Source organism: Callospermophilus lateralis, chromosome 14 (assembly GCF_048772815.1).
Source record: "Callospermophilus lateralis isolate mCalLat2 chromosome 14, mCalLat2.hap1, whole genome shotgun sequence".
Classification (NCBI taxonomy): domain Eukaryota; kingdom Metazoa; phylum Chordata; class Mammalia; order Rodentia; family Sciuridae; genus Callospermophilus; species Callospermophilus lateralis.
The window spans coordinates 92,971,633-92,996,889 of record NC_135318.1 but is presented as its reverse complement, the minus strand read 5'-3'; the positions used below and the strand labels follow the sequence as shown (position 1 = coordinate 92,996,889).

The following is a 25,257-nucleotide window of genomic DNA, read 5'->3' as shown; positions in this document are numbered from 1 at the left end:
AGACCATGGTACTGCTTCAATATTTTACTATTTTCTAAGTAACAAAATGTAACTTCATGTTGGATGATATATTCAAGGCATGAAATTATCATCCAACATTGTTCTTGCCAAAACATTAGCCCAATTTACTCTTTAGGAATTTTACTAATTGTTTGAATGTTCTAGAGGACCTGTTAGACTTGTAATTGGCAAACGATCCAACATACTCCAGAGAACATATGAGTGCCATAAGAACAAAATAAGGTCAGCCTATAGCAATGGGCAGCTGGGAGAAGCACTGGCCATGGCACCAGGGCTGCTGGGCAGCAGAAGCCTCCACAGCCCTGCAGGGAGCCTGGAGCACAGCTCTGCATAACCATGCTCAGCCCTGGACAGATGCACATGAGTTCCCATCACAGGCTACAGTGTGACAGTCCCAGGTGCATGCCTGTCATGCCAACCACCAGAGAGGTTGGAACCTTTGAGGCAAGAGGAATGTCTGAGGTCAGCCTTGGCAACTTAGACCCCATGGCCAAGGGGATAAACGTTTACAGGGGTCTCTGAGGGTGTAGCACAGGTAGGTCACTTGCCTAACAGGCTCAGAGCCCTAGGATCAATCTCCAGAACCACACATACACCAAAAAGTGACCTTGGAACATGGTTTAAAATGATGGGTCAGGTACACAGAAGGAAAGAGGAAAGGGTTTTTAAAGCAAGAACTTAAAAAACAACAACAACAAAAAAAAAAAAAAAAAAAACCTCACAGGTGCAGCAGGAAAACCAGGCACAGAGTGAGAAGTGAAATACCTGGGCGGGTCTGTCTTTTAAACCGGCCTCCTGCTCCCCAGGTCACACTGGGCTCCTCTGTCGTCCTCCCCTCTCCAGGGGCCTGCGGGTCAGGCCGCCTCTTCTCCTCTGAGGTCCGCGGCCCAGGCCACACTGCTTAGGCCACCGCATCCTGAACAGGACCCTGCAAATCAAAACCCACCAGCTGTGACCAGCAGCTCCGCTGAGGAGAGCCCTCAGGTGAGGACCCGGACAGCGGGGTCGGGGGTGGGCGCTGTGGGTACAGGCAGCCGGGACCCAGGCTCCAAGACGACGGCAGAGACCTCCCGGGTCGCACCCTCGTGTGGGCGCCTAGACCGGGGCCGCTCAGGCCAGCTCACCTTCTCCCGTCATGGACCCGGGAGCCAGACCCCACAACCGGGACGCGCAGCCCCGCTGCCCCGCCGCCCTGTGCTACTTCCGTGCTCCTGGGCTCTGAGCTCCAGGGGACCAGGCTCAAAGTTCCCGCCCTGGCTTAGGCCCCGCCCCCGTCTCCCTGGCGACGGCCCCACCCCTCTTCCGCGACCCACTCAGCGTGCTGTGGGCGGTGCTGTGGGCGGGGCTCTGGGCGCCCAGCCTGCTGCTGTCAGCTCACCTGGTGACCTAGGGTGGAACAGCAACTAACTAGCCTCCTCACCTGTCCCCAACTTCCTGGGTGTGAGGCCTGCAGCTAACCCTCGTGGCCGTGGGACCCTGTGGACGCGGCCCTGGATGCTGGGCTTTTCCATGGGAAATGGCTCCTCAGCCAGGGACAGGGGACAACTGACTAGGAGGACAGGGCCCCTGAAAAGGCGCCTGCCACTCTCCTTGCTTGCAAGGGGACACTGTGACATAAGGCCAGGCAGGGAGAGTGGTGGCCCAGAGCAAGGCCCAGACAGAGCGCTGGATGGACATTGCTTGTAAAATGACTGCTGTGGGTCAGGACACCAACAACCAATTGCCATCTGCCTTAATAGTCATTAGGAAAAAGTCGCTCAACCTATTTGATCCATTAATTGATAAATATCACCACTTTACCACTTGAACCAAATCACAGAAAATTGGAAACAGATGATCATTGGCTTTGATACCTTTACTTCCATTTCATTACCCAGAGATGATCAATGCTATACTTCAAGTGATGCAGATTTATTACAGAATGCCCAAGATCCTGAGGATCTATTTTGGCTCAGACCATGGTACTGCTTCAATATTTTACTATTTTCTAAGTAATAAAATGTAACTTCATGTTGGATGATATATTCAAGGCATGAAATTATCATCCAACATTGTTCTTGCCAAAACATTAGCCCAATTTACTCTTTAGGAATTTTACTAATTGTTTGAATGTTCTAGAGGACCTGTTAGACTTGTAATTGGCAAAGGATCCAACATACTCCAGAGAACATATGAGTGCCATAAGAACAAAATAAGGTCAGCCTATAGCAATGGGCAGCTGGGAGAAGCACTGGGAGAAGTGCTGGGAGAAGCACTGGCCATGGCACCAGGGCTGCTGGGCAGCAGAAGCCTCCACAGCCCTGCAGGGAGCCTGGAGCACAGCTCTGCATAACCATGCTCAGCCCTGGACAGATGCACATGAGTTCCCATCACAGGCTACAGTGTGACAGTCCCAGGGGCATGCCTGTCATGCCAACCACCAGGGAGGTTGGAACGTTTGAGGCAAGAGGAATGTCTGAGGTCAGCCTTGGCAACTTAGACCCCATGGCCAAGGGGATAAACGTTTACAGGGGTCTCTGAGGGTGTAGCACAGGTAGGTCACTTGCCTAACAGGCTCAGGGCCCTAGGATCAATCTCCAGAACCACACATACACCAAAAAGTGACCTTGGAACATGGTTTAAAATGATGGGTCAGGTACACAGAAGGAAAGAGGAAAGGGTTTTTAAAGCAAGAACTTAAAAAACAACAACAAAAAACAAAAACAAACAAAAAAAAAAACCTCACAGGTGCAGCAGGAAAACCAGGCACAGAGTGAGAAGTGAAATACCTGGGCGGGTCTGTCTTTTAAACCGGCCTCCTGCTCCTCAGGTCACACTGGGCTCCTCTGTCGTCCTCCCCTCTCCAGGGGCCTGCGGGTCAGGCCGCCTCTTCTCCTCTGAGGTCCGCGGCCCAGGCCACACTGCTGAGGCCACCGCATTCGGAACAGGACCCTGCAAATCAAAACCCACCAGCTGTGACCAGCAGCTCCGCTGAGGAGAGCCCTCAGGTGAGGACCCCGACAGCGGGGTCGGGGGTGGGCGCTGTGGGGACAGGCAGCCGGGACCCAGGCTCCAAGACGACGGCAGAGACCTCCCGGGTCGCACCCTCCTGTGGGCGCCTAGACCGGGGCCGCTCAGGCCAGCTCACTTTCTCCCGTCATGGACCCGGGAGCCAGACCCCACAACCGGGACGCGCAGCCCCGCTGCCCCGCCGCCCTGTGCTACTTCCGTGCTCCTGGGCTCTGAGCTCCAGGGGACCAGGCTCAAAGTTCCCGCCCTGGCTTAGGCCCCGCCCCCGTCTCCCTGGCGACGGCCCCACCCCTCTTCCGCGACCCACTCAGCGTGCTGTGGGCGGTGCTGTGGGCGGGGCTCTGGGCGCCCAGCCTGCTGCTGTCAGCTCACCTGGTGACCTAGGGTGGAACAGCAACTAACTAGCCTCCTCACCTGTCCCCAACTTCCTGGGTGTGAGGCCTGCAGCTAACCCTCGTGGCCGTGGGACCCTGTGGACGCGGCCCTGGATGCTGGGCTTTTCCATGGGAAATGGCTCCTCAGCCAGGGACAGGGGACAACTGCCTAGGAGGACAGGGCCCCTGAAGAGGCGCCTGCCACTCTCCTTGCTTGCAAGGGGACACTGTGACATAAGGCCAGGCAGGGAGAGTGGTGGCCCAGAGCAAGGCCCAGACAGAGCGCTGGATGGACATTGCTTGTAAAATGACTGCTGTGGGTCAGGACACCAACAACCAATTGCCATCTGCCTTAATAGTCATTAGGAAAAAGTCGCTCAACCTATTTGATCCATTAATTGATAAATATCACCACTTTACCACTTGAACGAAATCACAGAAAATTGGAAACAGATGATCATTGGCTTTGATACCTTTACTTCCATTTCATTACCCAGAGATGATCAACGCTATACTTCAAGTGATGCAGATTTATTACAGAATGCCCAAGATCCTGAGGATCTATTTTGGCTCAGACCATGGTACTGCTTCAATATTTTACTATTTTCTAAGTAATAAAATGTAACTTCATGTTGGATGATATATTCAAGGCATGAAATTATCATCCAACATTGTTCTTGCCAAAACATTAGCCCAATTTACTCTTTAGGAATTTTACTAATTGTTTGAATGTTCTAGAGGACCTGTTAGACTTGTAATTGGCAAACGATCCAACATACTCCAGAGAACATATGAGTGCCATAAGAACAAAATAAGGTCAGCCTATAGCAATGGGCAGCTGGGAGAAGCACTGGGAGAAGTGCTGGGAGAAGCACTGGCCATGGCACCAGGGCTGCTGGGCAGCAGAAGCCTCCACAGCCCTGCAGGGAGCCTGGAGCACAGCTCTGCATAACCATGCTCAGCCCTGGACAGATGCACATGAGTTCCCATCACAGGCTACAGTGTGACAGTCCCAGGTGCATGCCTGTCATGCCAACCACCAGAGAGGTTGGAACCTTTGAGGCAAGAGGAATGTCTGAGGTCAGCCTTGGCAACTTAGACCCATGGCCAAGGGGATAAACGTTTACAGGGGTCTCTGAGGGTGTAGCACAGGTAGGTCACTTGCCTAACAGGCTCAGAGCCCTAGGATCAATCTCCAGAACCACACATACACCAAAAAGTGACCTTGGAACATGGTTTAAAATGATGGGTCAGGTACACAGAAGGAAAGAGGAAAGGGTTTTTAAAGCAAGAAGTTAAAAAACAACAACAACAAAAAAAAAAAAAAAAAAAAACCTCACAGGTGCAGCAGGAAAACCAGGCACAGAGTGAGAAGTGAAATACCTGGGCGGGTCTGTCTTTTAAACCGGCCTCCTGCTCCCCAGGTCACACTGGGCTCCTCTGTCGTCCTCCCCTCTCCAGGGGCCTGCGGGTCAGGCCGCCTCTTCTCCTCTGAGGTCCGCGGCCCAGGCCACACTGCTTAGGCCACCGCATCCTGAACAGGACCCTGCAAATCAAAACCCACCAGCTGTGAACCAGCAGCTCCGCTGAGGAGAGCCCTCAGGTGAGGACCCGGACAGCGGGGTCGGGGGTGGGCGCTGTGGGTACAGGCAGCCGGGACCCAGGCTCCAAGACGACGGCAGAGACCTCCCGGGTCGCACCCTCGTGTGGGCGCCTAGACCGGGGCCGCTCAGGCCAGCTCACCTTCTCCCGTCATGGACCCGGGAGCCAGACCCCACAACCGGGACGCGCAGCCCCGCTGCCCGCCGCCCTGTGCTACTTCCGTGCTCCTGGGCTCTGAGCTCCAGGGGACCAGGCTCAAAGTTCCCGCCCTGGCTTAGGCCCCGCCCCCGTCTCCCTGGCGACGGCCCCACCCCTCTTCCGCGACCCACTCAGCGTGCTGTGGGCGGTGCTGTGGGCGGGGCTCTGGGCGCCCAGCCTGCTGCTGTCAGCTCACCTGGTGACCTAGGGTGGAACAGCAACTAACTAGCCTCCTCACCTGTCCCCAACTTCCTGGGTGTGAGGCCTGCAGCTAACCCTCGTGGCCGTGGGACCCTGTGGACGCGGCCCTGGATGCTGGGCTTTTCCATGGGAAATGGCTCCTCAGCCAGGGACAGGGGACAACTGCCTAGGAGGACAGGGCCCCTGAAAAGGCGCCTGCCACTCTCCTTGCTTGCAAGGGGACACTGTGACATAAGGCCAGGCAGGGAGAGTGGTGGCCCAGAGCAAGGCCCAGACAGAGCGCTGGATGGACATTGCTTGTAAAATGACTGCTGTGGGTCTGGACACCAACAACCAATTGCCATCTGCCTTAATAGTCATTAGGAAAAAGTCGCTCAACCTATTTGATCCATTAATTGATAAATATCACCACTTTACCACTTGAACCAAATCACAGAAAATTGGAAACAGATGATCATTGGCTTTGATACCTTTACTTCCATTTCATTACCCAGAGATGATCAACGCTATACTTCAAGTGATGCAGATTTATTACAGAATGCCCAAGATCCTGGGGATCTATTTTGGCTCAGACCATGGTACTGCTTCAATATTTTACTATTTTCTAAGTAACAAAATGTAACTTCATGTTGGATGATATATTCAAGGCATGAAATTATCATCCAACATTGTTCTTGCCAAAACATTAGCCCAATTTACTCTTTAGGAATTTTACTAATTGTTTGAATGTTCTAGAGGACCTGTTAGACTTGTAATTGGCAAACGATCCAACATACTCCAGAGAACATATGAGTGCCATAAGAACAAAATAAGGTCAGCCTATAGCAATGGGCAGCTGGGAGAAGCACTGGCCATGGCACCAGGGCTGCTGGGCAGCAGAAGCCTCCACAGCCCTGCAGGGAGCCTGGAGCACAGCTCTGCATAACCATGCTCAGCCCTGGACAGATGCACATGAGTTCCCATCACAGGCTACAGTGTGACAGTCCCAGGTGCATGCCTGTCATGCCAACCACCAGAGAGGTTGGAACCTTTGAGGCAAGAGGAATGTCTGAGGTCAGCCTTGGCAACTTAGACCCCATGGCCAAGGGGATAAACGTTTACAGGGGTCTCTGAGGGTGTAGCACAGGTAGGTCACTTGCCTAACAGGCTCAGAGCCCTAGGATCAATCTCCAGAACCACACATACACCAAAAAGTGACCTTGGAACATGGTTTAAAATGATGGGTCAGGTACACAGAAGGAAAGAGGAAAGGGTTTTTAAAGCAAGAAGTTAAAAAACAACAAAAAAAAAAAAAAAAAAAAAAACCTCACAGGTGCAGCAGGAAAACCAGGCACAGAGTGAGAAGTGAAATACCTGGGCGGGTCTGTCTTTTAAACCGGCCTCCTGCTCCCCAGGTCACACTGGGCTCCTCTGTCGTCCTCCCCTCTCCAGGGGCCTGCGGGTCAGGCCGCCTCTTCTCCTCTGAGGTCCGCGGCCCAGGCCACACTGCTTAGGCCACCGCATCCTGAACAGGACCCTGCAAATCAAAACCCACCAGCTGTGACCAGCAGCTCCGCTGAGGAGAGCCCTCAGGTGAGGACCCGGACAGCGGGGTCGGGGGTGGGCGCTGTGGGTACAGGCAGCCGGGACCCAGGCTCCAAGACGACGGCAGAGACCTCCCGGGTCGCACCCTCGTGTGGGCGCCTAGACCGGGGCCGCTCAGGCCAGCTCACCTTCTCCCGTCATGGACCCGGGAGCCAGACCCCACAACCGGGACGCGCAGCCCCGCTGCCCCGCCGCCCTGTGCTACTTCCGTGCTCCTGGGCTCTGAGCTCCAGGGGACCAGGCTCAAAGTTCCCGCCCTGGCTTAGGCCCCGCCCCCGTCTCCCTGGCGACGGCCCCACCCCTCTTCCGCGACCCACTCAGCGTGCTGTGGGCGGTGCTGTGGGCGGGGCTCTGGGCGCCCAGCCTGCTGCTGTCAGCTCACCTGGTGACCTAGGGTGGAACAGCAACTAACTAGCCTCCTCACCTGTCCCCAACTTCCTGGGTGTGAGGCCTGCAGCTAACCCTCGTGGCCGTGGGACCCTGTGGACGCGGCCCTGGATGCTGGGCTTTTCCATGGGAAATGGCTCCTCAGCCAGGGACAGGGGACAACTGCCTAGGAGGACAGGGCCCCTGAAAAGGCGCCTGCCACTCTCCTTGCTTGCAAGGGGACACTGTGACATAAGGCCAGGCAGGGAGAGTGGTGGCCCAGAGCAAGGCCCAGACAGAGCGCTGGATGGACATTGCTTGTAAAATGACTGCTGTGGGTCTGGACACCAACAACCAATTGCCATCTGCCTTAATAGTCATTAGGAAAAAGTCGCTCAACCTATTTGATCCATTAATTGATAAATATCACCACTTTACCACTTGAACCAAATCACAGAAAATTGGAAACAGATGATCATTGGCTTTGATACCTTTACTTCCATTTCATTACCCAGAGATGATCAACGCTATACTTCAAGTGATGCAGATTTATTACAGAATGCCCAAGATCCTGGGGATCTATTTTGGCTCAGACCATGGTACTGCTTCAATATTTTACTATTTTCTAAGTAACAAAATGTAACTTCATGCTGGATGATATATTCAAGGCATGAAATTATCATCCAACATTGTTCTTGCCAAAACATTAGCCCAATTTACTCTTTAGGAATTTTACTAATTGTTTGAATGTTCTAGAGGACCTGTTAGACTTGTAATTGGCAAACGATCCAACATACTCCAGAGAACATATGAGTGCCATAAGAACAAAATAAGGTCAGCCTATAGCAATGGGCAGCTGGGAGAAGCACTGGGAGAAGTGCTGGGAGAAGCACTGGCCATGGCACCAGGGCTGCTGGGCAGCAGAAGCCTCCACAGCCCTGCAGGGAGCCTGGAGCACAGCTCTGCATAACCATGCTCAGCCCTGGACCGATGCACATGAGTTCCCATCACAGGCTACAGTGTGACAGTCCCAGGTGCATGCCTGTCATGCCAACCACCAGGGAGGTTGGAACGTTTGAGGCAAGAGGAATGTCTGAGGTCAGCCTTGGCAACTTAGACCCCATGGCCAAGGGGATAAACGTTTACAGGGGTCTCTGAGAGTGTAGCACAGGTAGGTCACTTGCCTAACAGGCTCAGGGCCCTAGGATCAATCTCCAGAACCACACATACACCAAAAAGTGACCTTGGAACATGGTTTAAAATGATGGGTCAGGTACACAGAAGGAAAGAGGAAAGGGTTTTTAAAGCAAGAACTTAAAAAAAAAAAAAAAAAAAAAAAAAAAACCTCACAGGTGCAGCAGGAAAACCAGGCACAGAGTGAGAAGTGAAATACCTGGGCGGGTCTGTCTTTTAAACCGGCCTCCTGCTCCCCAGGTCACACTGGGCTCCTCTGTCGTCCTCCCCTCTCCAGGGGCCTGCGGGTCAGGCCGCCTCTTCTCCTCTGAGGTCCGCGGCCCAGGCCACACTGCTTAGGCCACCGCATCCTGAACAGGACCCTGCAAATCAAAACCCACCAGCTGTGACCAGCAGCTCCGCTGAGGAGAGCCCTCAGGTGAGGACCCGGACAGCGGGGTCGGGGGTGGGCGCTGTGGGTACAGGCAGCCGGGACCCAGGCTCCAAGACGACGGCAGAGACCTCCCGGGTCGCACCCTCGTGTGGGCGCCTAGACCGGGGCCGCTCAGGCCAGCTCACCTTCTCCCGTCATGGACCCGGGAGCCAGACCCCACAACCGGGACGCGCAGCCCCGCTGCCCCGCCGCCCTGTGCTACTTCCGTGCTCCTGGGCTCTGAGCTCCAGGGGACCAGGCTCAAAGTTCCCGCCCTGGCTTAGGCCCCGCCCCCGTCTCCCTGGCGACGGCCCCACCCCTCTTCCGCGACCCACTCAGCGTGCTGTGGGCGGTGCTGTGGGCGGGGCTCTGGGCGCCCAGCCTGCTGCTGTCAGCTCACCTGGTGACCTAGGGTGGAACAGCAACTAACTAGCCTCCTCACCTGTCCCCAACTTCCTGGGTGTGAGGCCTGCAGCTAACCCTCGTGGCCGTGGGACCCTGTGGACGCGGCCCTGGATGCTGGGCTTTTCCATGGGAAATGGCTCCTCAGCCAGGGACAGGGGACAACTGCCTAGGAGGACAGGGCCCCTGAAAAGGCGCCTGCCACTCTCCTTGCTTGCAAGGGGACACTGTGACATAAGGCCAGGCAGGGAGAGTGGTGGCCCAGAGCAAGGCCCAGACAGAGCGCTGGATGGACATTGCTTGTAAAATGACTGCTGTGGGTCTGGACACCAACAACCAATTGCCATCTGCCTTAATAGTCATTAGGAAAAAGTCGCTCAACCTATTTGATCCATTAATTGATAAATATCACCACTTTACCACTTGAACCAAATCACAGAAAATTGGAAACAGATGATCATTGGCTTTGATACCTTTACTTCCATTTCATTACCCAGAGATGATCAACGCTATACTTCAAGTGATGCAGATTTATTACAGAATGCCCAAGATCCTGGGGATCTATTTTGGCTCAGACCATGGTACTGCTTCAATATTTTACTATTTTCTAAGTAACAAAATGTAACTTCATGTTGGATGATATATTCAAGGCATGAAATTATCATCCAACATTGTTCTTGCCAAAACATTAGCCCAATTTACTCTTTAGGAATTTTACTAATTGTTTGAATGTTCTAGAGGACCTGTTAGACTTGTAATTGGCAAACGATCCAACATACTCCAGAGAACATATGAGTGCCATAAGAACAAAATAAGGTCAGCCTATAGCAATGGGCAGCTGGGAGAAGCACTGGGAGAAGTGCTGGGAGAAGCACTGGCCATGGCACCAGGGCTGCTGGGCAGCAGAAGCCTCCACAGCCCTGCAGGGAGCCTGGAGCACAGCTCTGCATAACCATGCTCAGCCCTGGACCGATGCACATGAGTTCCCATCACAGGCTACAGTGTGACAGTCCCAGGTGCATGCCTGTCATGCCAACCACCAGGGAGGTTGGAACGTTTGAGGCAAGAGGAATGTCTGAGGTCAGCCTTGGCAACTTAGACCCCATGGCCAAGGGGATAAACGTTTACAGGGGTCTCTGAGAGTGTAGCACAGGTAGGTCACTTGCCTAACAGGCTCAGGGCCCTAGGATCAATCTCCAGAACCACACATACACCAAAAAGTGACCTTGGAACATGGTTTAAAATGATGGGTCAGGTACACAGAAGGAAAGAGGAAAGGGTTTTTAAAGCAAGAACTTAAAAAAAAAAAAAAAAAAAAAAAAAACCTCACAGGTGCAGCAGGAAAACCAGGCACAGAGTGAGAAGTGAAATACCTGGGCGGGTCTGTCTTTTAAACCGGCCTCCTGCTCCCCAGGTCACACTGGGCTCCTCTGTCGTCCTCCCCTCTCCAGGGGCCTGCGGGTCAGGCCGCCTCTTCTCCTCTGAGGTCCGCGGCCCAGGCCACACTGCTGAGGCCACCCCATCCTGAACAGGACCCTGCAAATCAAAACCCACCAGCTGTGACCAGCAGCTCCGCTGAGGAGAGCCCTCAGGTGAGGACCCGGACAGCGGGGTCGGGGGTGGGCGCTGTGGGGACAGGCAGCCGGGACCGAGGCTCCAAGACGACGGCAGAGACCTCCCGGGTCGCACCCTCGTGTGGGCGCCTAGACCGGGGCCGCTCAGGCCAGCTCACCTTCTCCCGTCATGGACCCGGGAGCCAGACCCCACAACCGGGACGCGCAGCCCCGCTGCCCCGCCGCCCTGTGCTACTTCCGTGCTCCTGGGCTCTGAGCTCCAGGGGACCAGGCTCAAAGTTCCCGCCCTGGCTTAGGCCCCGCCCCCGTCTCCCTGGCGACGGCCCCACCCCTCTTCTGCAACCCACTCAGCGTGCTGTGGGCGGGGCTCTGGGCGCCCAGCCTGCTGCTGTCAGCTCACCTGGTGACCTAGGGTGGAACAGCAACTAACTAGCCTCCTCACCTGTCCCCAACTTCCTGGGTGTGAGGCCTGCAGCTAACCCTCGTGGCCGTGGGACCCTGTGGACGCGGCCCTGGATGCTGGGCTTTTCCATGGGAAATGGCTCCTCAGCCAGGGACAGGGGACAACTGCCTAGGAGGACAGGGCCCCTGAAAAGGCGCCTGCCACTCTCCTTGCTTGCAAGGGGACACTGTGACATAAGGCCAGGCAGGGAGAGTGGTGGCCCAGAGCAAGGCCCAGACAGAGCGCTGGATGGACATTGCTTGTAAAATGACTGCTGTGGGTCAGGACACCAACAACCAATTGCCATCTGCCTTAATAGTCATTAGGAAAAAGTCGCTCAACCTATTTGATCCATTAATTGATAAATATCACCACTTTACCACTTGAACCAAATCACAGAAAATTGGAAACAGATGATCATTGGCTTTGATATCTTTACTTCCATTTCATTACCCAGAGATGATCAACGCTATACTTCAAGTGATGCAGATTTATTACAGAATGCCCAAGATCCTGGGGATCTATTTTGGCTCAGACCATGGTACTGCTTCAATATTTTACTATTTTCTAAGTAACAAAATGTAACTTCATGTTGGATGATATATTCAAGGCATGAAATTATCATCCAACATTGTTCTTGCCAAAACATTAGCCCAATTTACTCTTTAGGAATTTTACTAATTGTTTGAATGTTCTAGAGGACCTGTTAGACTTGTAATTGGCAAACGATCCAACATACTCCAGAGAACATATGAGTGCCATAAGAACAAAATAAGGTCAGCCTATAGCAATGGGCAGCTGGGAGAAGCACTGGCCATGGCACCAGGGCTGCTGGGCAGCAGAAGCCTCCACAGCCCTGCAGGGAGCCTGGAGCACAGCTCTGCATAACCATGCTCAGCCCTGGACAGATGCACATGAGTTCCCATCACAGGCTACAGTGTGACAGTCCCAGGTGCATGCCTGTCATGCCAACCACCAGGGAGGTTGGAACGTTTGAGGCAAGAGGAATGTCTGAGGTCAGCCTTGGCAACTTAGACCCCATGGCCAAGGGGATAAACGTTTACAGGGGTCTCTGAGGGTGTAGCACAGGTAGGTCACTTGCCTAATAGGCTCAGGGCCCTAGGATCAATCTCCAGAACCACACATACACCAAAAAGTGACCTTGGAACATGGTTTAAAATGATGGGTCAGGTACACAGAAGGAAAGAGGAAAGGGTTTTTAAAGCAAGAACTTAAAAAAAAAAAAAAAAAAAAAAAAAAAACCTCACAGGTGCAGCAGGAAAACCAGGCACAGAGTGAGAAGTGAAATACCTGGGCGGGTCTGTCTTTTAAACCGGCCTCCTGCTCCCCAGGTCACACTGGGCTCCTCTGTCGTCCTCCCCTCTCCAGGGGCCTGCGGGTCAGGCCGCCTCTTCTCCTCTGAGGTCCGCGGCCCAGGCCACACTGCTTAGGCCACCGCATCCTGAACAGGACCCTGCAAATCAAAACCCACCAGCTGTGACCAGCAGCTCCGCTGAGGAGAGCCCTCAGGTGAGGACCCGGACAGCGGGGTCGGGGGTGGGCGCTGTGGGTACAGGCAGCCGGGACCCAGGCTCCAAGACGACGGCAGAGACCTCCCGGGTCGCACCCTCGTGTGGGCGCCTAGACCGGGGCCGCTCAGGCCAGCTCACCTTCTCCCGTCATGGACCCGGGAGCCAGACCCCACAACCGGGACGCGCAGCCCCGCTGCCCCGCCGCCCTGTGCTACTTCCGTGCTCCTGGGCTCTGAGCTCCAGGGGACCAGGCTCAAAGTTCCCGCCCTGGCTTAGGCCCCGCCCCCGTCTCCCTGGCGACGGCCCCACCCCTCTTCCGCGACCCACTCAGCGTGCTGTGGGCGGTGCTGTGGGCGGGGCTCTGGGCGCCCAGCCTGCTGCTGTCAGCTCACCTGGTGACCTAGGGTGGAACAGCAACTAACTAGCCTCCTCACCTGTCCCCAACTTCCTGGGTGTGAGGCCTGCAGCTAACCCTCGTGGCCGTGGGACCCTGTGGACGCGGCCCTGGATGCTGGGCTTTTCCATGGGAAATGGCTCCTCAGCCAGGGACAGGGGACAACGGCCTAGGAGGACAGGGCCCCTGAAAAGGCGCCTGCCACTCTTCTTGCTTGCAAGGGGACACTGTGACATAAGGCCAGGCAGGGAGAGTGGTGGCCCAGAGCAAGGCCCAGACAGAGCGCTGGATGGACATTGCTTGTAAAATGACTGCTGTGGGTCAGGACACCAACAACCAATTGCCATCTGCCTTAATAGTCATTAGGAAAAAGTCGCTCAACCTATTTGATCCATTAATTGATAAATATCACCACTTTACCACTTGAACCAAATCACAGAAAATTGGAAACAGATGATCATTGGCTTTGATACCTTTACTTCCATTTCATTACCCAGAGATGATCAACGCTATACTTCAAGTGATGCAGATTTATTACAGAATGCCCAAGATCCTGAGGATCTATTTTGGCTCAGACCATGGTACTGCTTCAATATTTTACTATTTTCTAAGTAATAAAATGTAACTTCATGTTGGATGATATATTCAAGGCATGAAATTATCATCCAACAATTTTGTTGCCAAAACATTAGCCCAATTTACTCTTTAGGAATTTTACTAATTGTTTGAATGTTCTAGAGGACCTGTTAGACTTGTAATTGGCAAACGATCCAACATACTCCAGAGAACATATGAGTGCCATAAGAACAAAATAAGGTCAGCCTATAGCAATGGGCAGCTGGGAGAAGCACTGGGAGAAGTGCTGGGAGAAGCACTGGCCATGGCACCAGGGCTGCTGGGCAGCAGAAGCCTCCACAGCCCTGCAGGGAGCCTGGAGCACAGCTCTGCATAACCATGCTCAGCCCTGGACAGATGCACATGAGTTCCCATCACAGGCTACAGTGTGACAGTCCCAGGGGCATGCCTGTCATGCCAACCACCAGGGAGGTTGGAACGTTTGAGGCAAGAGGAATGTCTGAGGTCAGCCTTGGCAACTTAGACCCCATGGCCAAGGGGATAAACGTTTACAGGGGTCTCTGAGGGTGTAGGACAGGTAGGTCACTTGCCTAACAGGCTCAGGGCCCTAGGATCAATCTCCAGAACCACACATACACCAAAAAGTGACCTTGGAACATGGTTTAAAATGATGGGTCAGGTACACAGAAGGAAAGAGGAAAGGGTTTTTAAAGCAAGAACTTAAAAAACAACAACAAAAAACAAAAACAAAAACAAAAACAAAAAAAAAAAAACCTCACAGGTGCAGCAGGAAAACCAGGCACAGAGTGAGAAGTGAAATACCTGGGCGGGTCTGTCTTTTAAACTGGCCTCCTGCTCCCCAGGTCACACTGGGCTCCTCTGTTGTCCTCCCCTCTCCAGGGGCCTGCGGGTCAGGCCGCCTCTTCTCCTCTGAGGTCCGCGGCCCAGGCCACACTGCTGAGGCCACCGCATCCTGAACAGGACCCTGCAAATCAAAACCCACCAGCTGTGACCAGCAGCTCCGCTGAGGAGAGCCCTCAGGTGAGGACCCAGACAGCGGGGTCGGGGGTGGGCGCTGTGGGGACAGGCAGCCAGGACCCAGGCTCCAAGACGACGGCAGAGACCTCCCGGGTCGCACCCTCGTGTGGGCGCCTAGACCGGGGCCGCTCAGGCCAGCTCACCTTCTCCCGTCATGGACCCGGGAGCCAGACCCCACAACCGGGACGCGCAGCCCCGCTGCCCCGCCGCCCTGTGCTACTTCCGTGCTCCTGGGCTCTGAGCTCCAGGGGACCAGGCTCAAAGTTCCCGCCCTGGCTTAGGCCCCGCCCCCGTCTCCCTGGCGACGGCCCCACCCCTCTTCTGCGACCCACTCAGCGTGCTGTGGGCGGGGCTCTGGGCGCCCAGCCTGCTGCTGTCAGCTCACCTGGTGACCTAGGGTGGAACAGCAACTAACTAGCCTCCTCACCTGTCCCCAACTTCCTGGGTGTGAGGCCTGCAGCTAACCCTCGTGGCCGTGGGACCCTGTGGACGCGGCCCTGGATGCTGGGCTTTTCCATGGGAAATGGCTCCTCAGCCAGGGACAGGGGACAACTGCCTAGGAGGACAGGGCCCCTGAAAAGGCGCCTGCCACTCTCCTTGCTTGCAAGGGGACACTGTGACATAAGGCCAGGCAGGGAGAGTGGTGGCCCAGAGCAAGGCCCAGACAGAGCGCTGGATGGACATTGCTTGTAAAATGACTGCTGTGGGTCAGGACACCAACAACCAATTGCCATCTGCCTTAATAGTCATTAGGAAAAAGTCGCTCAACCTATTTGATCCATTAATTGATAAATATCACCACTTTACCACTTGAACCAAATCACAGAAAATTGGAAACAGATGATCATTGGCTTTGATATCTTTACTTCCATTTCATTACCCAGAGATGATCAACGCTATACTTCAAGTGATGCAGATTTATTACAGAATGCCCAAGATCCTGGGGATCTATTTTGGCTCAGACCATGGTACTGCTTCAATATTTTACTATTTTCTAAGTAACAAAATGTAACTTCATGTTGGATGATATATTCAAGGCATGAAATTATCATCCAACATTGTTCTTGCCAAAACATTAGCCCAATTTACTCTTTAGGAATTTTACTAATTGTTTGAATGTTCTAGAGGACCTGTTAGACTTGTAATTGGCAAACGATCCAACATACTCCAGAGAACATATGAGTGCCATAAGAACAAAATAAGGTCAGCCTATAGCAATGGGCAGCTGGGAGAAGCACTGGCCATGGCACCAGGGCTGCTGGGCAGCAGAAGCCTCCACAGCCCTGCAGGGAGCCTGGAGCACAGCTCTGCATAACCATGCTCAGCCCTGGACAGATGCACATGAGTTCCCATCACAGGCTACAGTGTGACAGTCCCAGGTGCATGCCTGTCATGCCAACCACCAGAGAGGTTGGAACCTTTGAGGCAAGAGGAATGTCTGAGGTCAGCCTTGGCAACTTAGACCCCATGGCCAAGGGGATAAACGTTTACAGGGGTCTCTGAGGGTGTAGCACAGGTAGGTCACTTGCCTAACAGGCTCAGAGCCCTAGGATCAATCTCCAGAACCACACATACACCAAAAAGTGACCTTGGAACATGGTTTAAAATGATGGGTCAGGTACACAGAAGGAAAGAGGAAAGGGTTTTTAAAGCAAGAACTTAAAAAACAACAACAACAACAACAAAAAAAAAAAAACCTCACAGGTGCAGCAGGAAAACCAGGCACAGAGTGAGAAGTGAAATACCTGGGCGGGTCTGTCTTTTAAACCGGCCTCCTGCTCCCCAGGTCACACTGGGCTCCTCTGTCGTCCTCCCCTCTCCAGGGGCCTGCGGGTCAGGCCGCCTCTTCTCCTCTGAGGTCCGCGGCCCAGGCCACACTGCTTAGGCCACCGCATCCTGAACAGGACCCTGCAAATCAAAACCCACCAGCTGTGACCAGCAGCTCCGCTGAGGAGAGCCCTCAGGTGAGGACCCGGACAGCGGGGTCGGGGGTGGGCGCTGTGGGTACAGGCAGCCGGGACCCAGGCTCCAAGACGACGGCAGAGACCTCCCGGGTCGCACCCTCGTGTGGGCGCCTAGACCGGGGCCGCTCAGGCCAGCTCACCTTCTCCCGTCATGGACCCGGGAGCCAGACCCCACAACCGGGACGCGCAGCCCCGCTGCCCCGCCGCCCTGTGCTACTTCCGTGCTCCTGGGCTCTGAGCTCCAGGGGACCAGGCTCAAAGTTCCCGCCCTGGCTTAGGCCCCGCCCCCGTCTCCCTGGCGACGGCCCCACCCCTCTTCCGCGACCCACTCAGCGTGCTGTGGGCGGTGCTGTGGGCGGGGCTCTGGGCGCCCAGCCTGCTGCTGTCAGCTCACCTGGTGACCTAGGGTGGAACAGCAACTAACTAGCCTCCTCACCTGTCCCCAACTTCCTGGGTGTGAGGCCTGCAGCTAACCCTCGTGGCCGTGGGACCCTGTGGACGCGGCCCTGGATGCTGGGCTTTTCCATGGGAAATGGCTCCTCAGCCAGGGACAGGGGACAACTGCCTAGGAGGACAGGGCCCCTGAAAAGGCGCCTGCCACTCTCCTTGCTTGCAAGGGGACACTGTGACATAAGGCCAGGCAGGGAGAGTGGTGGCCCAGAGCAAGGCCCAGACAGAGCGCTGGATGGACATTGCTTGTAAAATGACTGCTGTGGGTCTGGACACCAACAACCAATTGCCATCTGCCTTAATAGTCATTAGGAAAAAGTCGCTCAACCTATTTGATCCATTAATTGATAAATATCACCACTTTACCACTTGAACCAAATCACAGAAAATTGGAAACAGATGATCATTGGCTTTGATACCTTTACTTCCATTTCATTACCCAGAGATGATCAACGCTATACTTCAAGTGATGCAGATTTATTACAGAATGCCCAAGATCCTGAGGATCTATTTTGGCTCAGACCATGGTACTGCTTCAATATTTTACTATTTTCTAAGTAATAAAATGTAACTTCATGTTGGATGATATATTCAAGGCATGAAATTATCATCCAACATTGTTCTTGCCAAAACATTAGCCCAATTTACTCTTTAGGAATTTTACTAATTGTTTGAATGTTCTAGAGGACCTGTTAGACTTGTAATTGGCAAAGGATCCAACATACTCCAGAGAACATATGAGTGCCATAAGAACAAAATAAGGTCAGCCTATAGCAATGGGCAGCTGGGAGAAGCACTGGGAGAAGTGCTGGGAGAAGCACTGGCCATGGCACCAGGGCTGCTGGGCAGCAGAAGCCTCCACAGCCCTGCAGGGAGCCTGGAGCACAGCTCTGCATAACCATGCTCAGCCCTGGACAGATGCACATGAGTTCCCATCACAGGCTACAGTGTGACAGTCCCAGGGGCATGCCTGTCATGCCAACCACCAGGGAGGTTGGAACGTTTGAGGCAAGAGGAATGTCTGAGGTCAGCCTTGGCAACTTAGACCCCATGGCCAAGGGGATAAACGTTTACAGGGGTCTCTGAGGGTGTAGCACAGGTAGGTCACTTGCCTAACAGGCTCAGGGCCCTAGGATCAATCTCCAGAACCACACATACACCAAAAAGTGACCTTGGAACATGGTTTAAAATGATGGGTCAGGTACACAGAAGGAAAGAGGAAAGGGTTTTTAAAGCAAGAACTTAAAAAACAACAACAAAAAACAAAAACAACAAAAAAAAAATCCTCACAGGTGCAGCAGAAAAACCAGGCACAGAGTGAGAAGTGAAATACCTGGGCGGGTCTGTCTTTTAAACCGGCCTCCTGCTCCCCAGGTCACACTGGGCTCCTCTGTCGTCCTCCCCTCTCCAGGGTCCTGCTGGTCAGGCCGCCTCTTCTCCTCTGAGGTCCGCGGCCCAGGCCACACTGCTGAGGCCACCGCATCCTGAACAGGACCCTGCAAATCAAAACCCACCAGCTGTGACCAGCAGCTCCGCTGAGGAGAGCCCTCAGGTGAGGACCCCGACAGCGGGGTCGGGGGTGGGCGCTGTGGGGACAGGCAGCCGGGACCCAGGCTCCAAGACGACGGCAGAGACCTCCCGGGTCGCACCCTCGTGTGGGCGCCTAGACCTGGGCCGCTCAGGCCAGCTCACCTGATTCCAAACCCACACCTGCCTTTCTTCCCAGGGCACTTCCTGGTCTGCACACAGGGATTACATGCCTTAAGATTGGGAGGGCAATCCAAATTTCAAACCTTCTACCTCACCTTATGCTGAAGACAATCCTAAGCAGCAGAGCACGTGTCTTATTTGGTTTAAAAACTCCATCTCTGGCAGTAATGAGATCTCTATGCCACAGCCCCGCCAGATAGCCACCTGGGAAGAAGGCAGAGTGACCACACGAGTGTGGAGAGAGAGGACAAAATTGGGAAAGTGAAAGACGTAGAAGCAAGAGCTGAATACACTAGAACAGACAGGACCAGCAGAGAGATCGCAGCTGAGAGGCCTGGAGCAGGGCTGGGGCGAGCCAGCACATTCCACGGGGATTGATGAAGGTCTGCTGTGTGCCTGGCACTATGCTGAGAAGTAGACGCTGCATTGGGCACAGTCTCTGTCCTTGCCCTGCTCAAGATCCCAGTCTGGGGATTCAAAGCTAGATGACATTGTCCAGCACTATGCCATTTCTTCACACCCCAGCTGACCTCCAGCCCCCAGCACCATGGCCCATTTGCCTACAGTGAAGGCCAGCAGCAGCTTCCTGCCATGGCTGGCAGGAGTGGGTGGAGAACACCTCAGCTCTCTCACCCTGTAAGAGGGCTTCTATTCGTAGCATGATCTACATGGAACCCCAGCACTCCTTAGCAGGCCTGTGCTTGGTCGCTCAGTGACTAATCACTTCCTGTTCCCACCTGGAGTTTTCTAGTATTGCCTCCCAAGAAAACTACTTGCTAACAAATCTGGATCACAGGTCCCCACATTTTAACCTCAGGAAAGCCAGAGCATGAAAGAAGGTTCTAGAAAGGTGTGCAGTGATCCCAGTCTATTTGGCCATTTTCCACTTGTATTTAGTTCTCCTTGGCTGCTCTGACTGCCCTGATACGTTTAGGAGAAAAGACAAGCCATATTTTGGCATGTAAAATGCATTCAGGCCAAGTCTCTTTAAAAACACAACCTACCAAGTAGGTGTAGAATCTCATGAAATTTTAAGGACAATAGAATGCCAAATGTCTACTCATTCCAGTGAAGACATGCTGCCAATAAGACTTAGAAGATGTGCGGCAAACAAGACTTAGAAATGGGTCCTCAGAGCAGATTCTATCATTCTGCATTTGCTTCTGAAAGTAGAGGACACCTGTTGGTACACAGTTCTAATAAGCCCAGGAAGACAAGGTTGATACACAGTTGAGTTGGCATATGATGTTCCAGAGCTCAGGACTTCAAGGCAGCTGTCAGGTGGTTCCCGGGCTCTTCTGGTCCTCACCTTCACTCAATGTCTTTTTGTTGGGGATGTAGTTCAGCAATGGATTACTGGGCCAGAGACTTGTTCAGTATTGCTCAGCAATAGCAAAACACGGTCACCAGTTGTAGGTAGCCAACTCCAGGTGAGAAACACGATAGATGTTAATGCTCACGGCTCCACACCCCCAACCTTCCCTTCAGTGAAAATGCTCTCTAAAATGTACATCATGCTTAATTGTGTGGAAGAATTCTACATCTAGCCAAACCCCATGAGCTTTCAAAAGCCAGTCCAATAACATTGAGAAGATTCACTCTCCAAAGCAAGCTTGCCAATGCCTGAGTGCCCACAGGCACCTCCTTGTAGAATGGAATGCACACAAGATATCACTGCCTGTGTTGGTTGAGCTGGCCTTTGCAATGGACGAGGTGGATGTGATGTAACATGTGAATGAATTAGCATTTACCAACAACTGGAAGAAAAAAATTCACTCTAAGATATGATGATGGAGCAGCTCTATGATCTAGACCATCCCCGTCTCCTGCGTCCTCTCTGTGTTCCTCTGCCTGGCTGGACCTCCAACTCAGCCCACAAGGATGTGTCCTTTCTAGTCAGAAGCCCTGTCATTGCTTCCAATTCCAGGCCCTGATTCCTGGTTAATGCAGCCAGATCTCGCTTTCAAGGTAGTCTCTTCAATCCCTTCCCTACCCTAACCACAGTGTGGGCTCTGGCCCCACCCTTACTCTCTACACCACCATTCCACATTATGATCTTCCTGTCCCTCTCTGTGACCCAGGACTGCCCTTGACCGACCCCACCCAACAACAAGCTGTTGAACAAGATGCCATCAGAGGGTAGAAATGACCAGAGATTGCTAACTTGAAAATTTCACAGAATACTTAATAAGACAAAGAATATCCTGAACCAGTCAAATGACATAAGAGGAAGTCAATGAATTCTAACCTCAAGGGCAATCCTACAGAACACTGGCTCGCAAATTCAGCTGCACACGGGAACCACCTGGGAACTGTACATAGTACTGACCGCTGGACCACCCACTGGCCCTGGGCTGATGGAATGGCTCTGGGCTAAGATGGGACACTGGGGTTTGTAAATTACCAGTTGAGTATAATATAAAGCAAACTTTGAGAACATTGCTTTTTTCCCCCCACATGAAGAACTAGGTGCATACAGATGCAGAAGTACACCATTATGCAGCATAAGGCTCCTTCAGGTCCATAGATTAAATGCACTGCAGTGACCAGCACCCTGGCTAGGAACACCACAGCCCCCTGGAAGCCTCCTATTTCCACCTTCCCAGGTGATCACAGCCCTGCCATCCAAGCATGGAGGAGTCCTCCCTGCTGAGAGACATCAATGTGGAGAATGGAGAGCTCCTCTCTCCTGGGAGTCCCTGCTTTGACAACAAGTGCACTGGAGAAGTTTGAATCAAGTGAGAGGCACATGGGCAGGCTTCCTGGATGAGGCCTTATTGAAGGGAGGATGGGATCTGAGGAGTGGACCAGAGAGAGGAAAGATGGGAAAGGGAGGGAAGCTGGCGAGGGCAGGGCAGCAGATCACTGGAAAAGAGGCCCCAGGAGGAAATTCTACAGACTCACAGCTGAAGACACCCTTAGGGGCCTGAGGAGTTTTCAAGCACAGCCTTCCTTGCCAACGTGTGAGCTTCGTGTGCAATAGACATTTCAGATTTTTTTTTTTTTTTTTTATGACAACCACTACCATGCTGGACTTGGGTGAGTTTAGTGGTAAATGACATTCAGGGATCTGCATGCAACAAACAAGTTTCCTGATGGCACAAAGGCTTCAAAGTGAAAAGGTGTCTGCCAGTTATTATATGTCATTCTGCGGCACTCTAGTTCAAACAGGGACAGCCACAAATTGCTCACTGGGAATCCACTTTGTTCCCGGAAGTGAAAGCTGCTTGGATGAAGGGCTTCACTTCTGACCTTCTGAACTCTCCTGACCAAGCACATTCAGACCCCCCTTCTCGACCAATAGGAAAAGTGTACCTGTAAGAGAGCCCTTGTAGCTCCAATCACCAACTTTAAAGAGGAAAGCTGCCCTTTGAAGAAAATACATTTGCCAATGTTTCATTGAAGTCAACGGTTCCCACTCAGAAAACAAACTGGAATTGCAGGAGCCTTCATGCAGGGAACCTGCATTTCCAATAGAACAGATGCTTCAGAGAGAAACTGAGAGTGCCAGCTCTGAGAAGCAGTTCTGCTTCATGCAGCTTCAACCAGACACAAAACCCAATGTGCTTACAGAGAACAAGACCGTTCCTTCAACTGGAAGCTGCCTGCACAAAATGCTTCCATTCTGCACTTTCAATCTTTTCTCAGCCAGCACTTTCAGACAACACTTTACATCCAAAGTGCAAATTGTGCTACCCAGAGAGCCCTTGGACCTAACATCACCAATATTCACATGGAAAGTTGGGCAGTTGACAAGATCAATGACCCAGAGTTTCATTGAAATCCTTTTCCTCAAAATTTTTGAAAAGTCACTGGAAATGAAGGTGCCCACGAGCAACAAACTGTGCTTTATACAAGACACAGAAACTTCTAAGTAAAGCCCGTGACTGCTGGCTCTAAGAAGGGATTCCAATTCCTACTAGTTCAACCAAGCCCAAATCCCAATGTGCTCTCCAGAAACACTTTTACATCCTGCAGTTGAAGCTGTTTGCACACCCTGCTTCTCTTCTGCACTTCACACGCTTCTCATTGAGCACATTCAGAGAACAGTTCAGGCTCAATATCCAAAGTGTGCTAGCAGGAGAGCCCTTGTACCTCCGAGCACTTGCTCAGATAGGAAGCGATAGGTCTGATGGATGGTTCAATTCCTCGATGATTCTGTGGAATCCATTCCTCAAACGGATTCTGAAAACTATCGTGAAATTGCATGAGCCTGTCTGCAATGACCTGTGCTTTATTGAGTGCATAGATGGTTCCAAGTGAAATGGTGCCATCAGCTCTGACAACAGGTTCTGCTTCCTGCATGTTCAACCAGGGAAAAACCGCCACTGAGAACAAAGCTACTTTGTGCACAAACTTTTTCTGTTTGCCCCCTTCAAATGCATCTCAGGATGCACATTCAGAACACATTTCCTGCAAAAAACATGAGAAAGTATCATTGCAAAAGTCCACTCTGGTGTAGCATCACAAAGTTTATTAGGAAATGAATTGCACAAGGTTTCGTTGTATTCCCATGGTCTCCTTCTTCTAAAAACTCATTGAAACTTTCATGACTGACAGCAACCAACTTACCATTGACCAAGAGCTCAGTTGTTTCCAATGGAAACTGTGCCTGCTAGCTCTCAGAAGCCATTGGATTGAAGGCTACTTCAGCCAGGTACAAAGCTCAATGGGCACGATGAGAAAAAAGTCATTTCCTAATATGAAAGCTGTTTGCCAAAATTCTTCTGTGCTGCACTTCCAAAATATTTTCAGGAAGCACACTCAGAGCACAGTTTCAGCCCATATTCAAAGAGTGCTAGCAAGAGAGCCCTTGGACCTAGGTTCAGCAACTTGGAGGAGAACTGTGGGCCCACTGGGAAGAGCAATTCCCCAAGGTTGATTGAAATCCATTGCTCAATTGTTTGTCACAGAATTCACTTGAAATGCAAATGCCTGCCTGCATTGAACTCCCACTGACCAATTGTACCAATGCTTCAAAGGGAAAGTGCCACCTCTGAGAAGCAGTGGTTCTTCAGGCTAGTTTAAGTAGTGACAAACCCCAATGTGCTCACTGAGAACAGAATGAGCTCCTGAATGTTGAAGCTGCTGAGAGACTGCTTTACTTTTGCACTCCCAAACTACTCTCAGCAAGCACATTCAGAGCCGAGGTCAGGCCCAAAATACAATGTTGGCTGACAAGAGAGTCCTTGCACCGAGGATCACCAATTTTGAGAAGGCCACAGAGACTGCTGAAAAGATCAATTCCACAAAATTCCATGGAAACCCACTCATCAGACCTTTCTGAGAACACTTGAAATGCAGGTTTCTGCATGCAAGGAACTCTGGGTGACAGATGGCAACATTTGCCAAATGCAAACATTCCTACCAGCTCTGAGAAACCGTTCTCATTCACACTGCTTCAACCAGGGAACAAGAACAAGTTAGCTTCTGCTACTTGAAGCGGCTTCCACAAACAGCTTCACTTCTGCACTTCTAAGCTGTTCTCCTCAAGCACATTCAGAGCACAGTTCAGGCATGAAACACAAAGGGTGCCAGAAAGACATCTCTTGAATCTAGCATCACCCACTTGCAGGAGGAAAGAGGACCAGCTGAGAAGATCAGTTCTCCAAAGTCTCATTGACATCCATATGTCACACTTGTTTACAACTGACACTTGAAGTGCAGGTGCCCACATGAGTGAACTGTTCTGGATCAATGGCACAGAGTCTTCAATGGGAAAGCATGCCTGTCACCTGTAAGAAGCAGTTTTGCTTTCTTCTAGCTCACCAGGAAAAAAAAAAAAAAAAAACACCATGTGCCCACTTACAACAAAGTTAGTCCTGCAAGTTGAAACTGCTTGCAGCAAATGGCTTCCATTCCCCACTTGCAGCCATCAGTGGTTGACAGATGGCACAAAGGCTTCAATGTGAAACCGTGAATGCCAATCATTACAAGTGCTTCTGACACACTCTAGTTCAACCAGAGACATCCCAAAGTGCTCAACGAGAACACACTTTGTTCCTGCAAGTGGAAGCAGCTTGCACGAACTGCTTCAACTAGAAAATCCCAAGCTCTTCTCAGAAAGCACATTCAGAGCACAGTTCTGGCCCAATAAAAAAAGGGTTCTAGCAAGAGGATCCCGTACCTATGATCACCTTCATAAGGTAGCTTCCCAACTTCTGTATGGAAGTGTGTTTCTCCTTGGCCATGACGCTGTTGTAGAGACCACTAG

At 52.2% G+C, this 25,257-nt stretch overlaps 1 protein-coding gene across 1 annotated transcript in view; it reads right to left on the bottom strand.

The window, feature by feature from the left end:
- The window catches only part of LOC143637869 (dynein axonemal heavy chain 9-like), a 187,811-nt gene that overhangs the window by 148,670 nt on the left and 13,884 nt on the right, over positions 1-25,257 (bottom strand). The window contains exon 9 of the mRNA XM_077105175.1: positions 19,139-19,247. Within this exon, the coding sequence (XP_076961290.1) occupies positions 19,139-19,247 (109 nt within the window). The remainder of the gene's footprint in view (positions 1-19,138; positions 19,248-25,257) is intronic.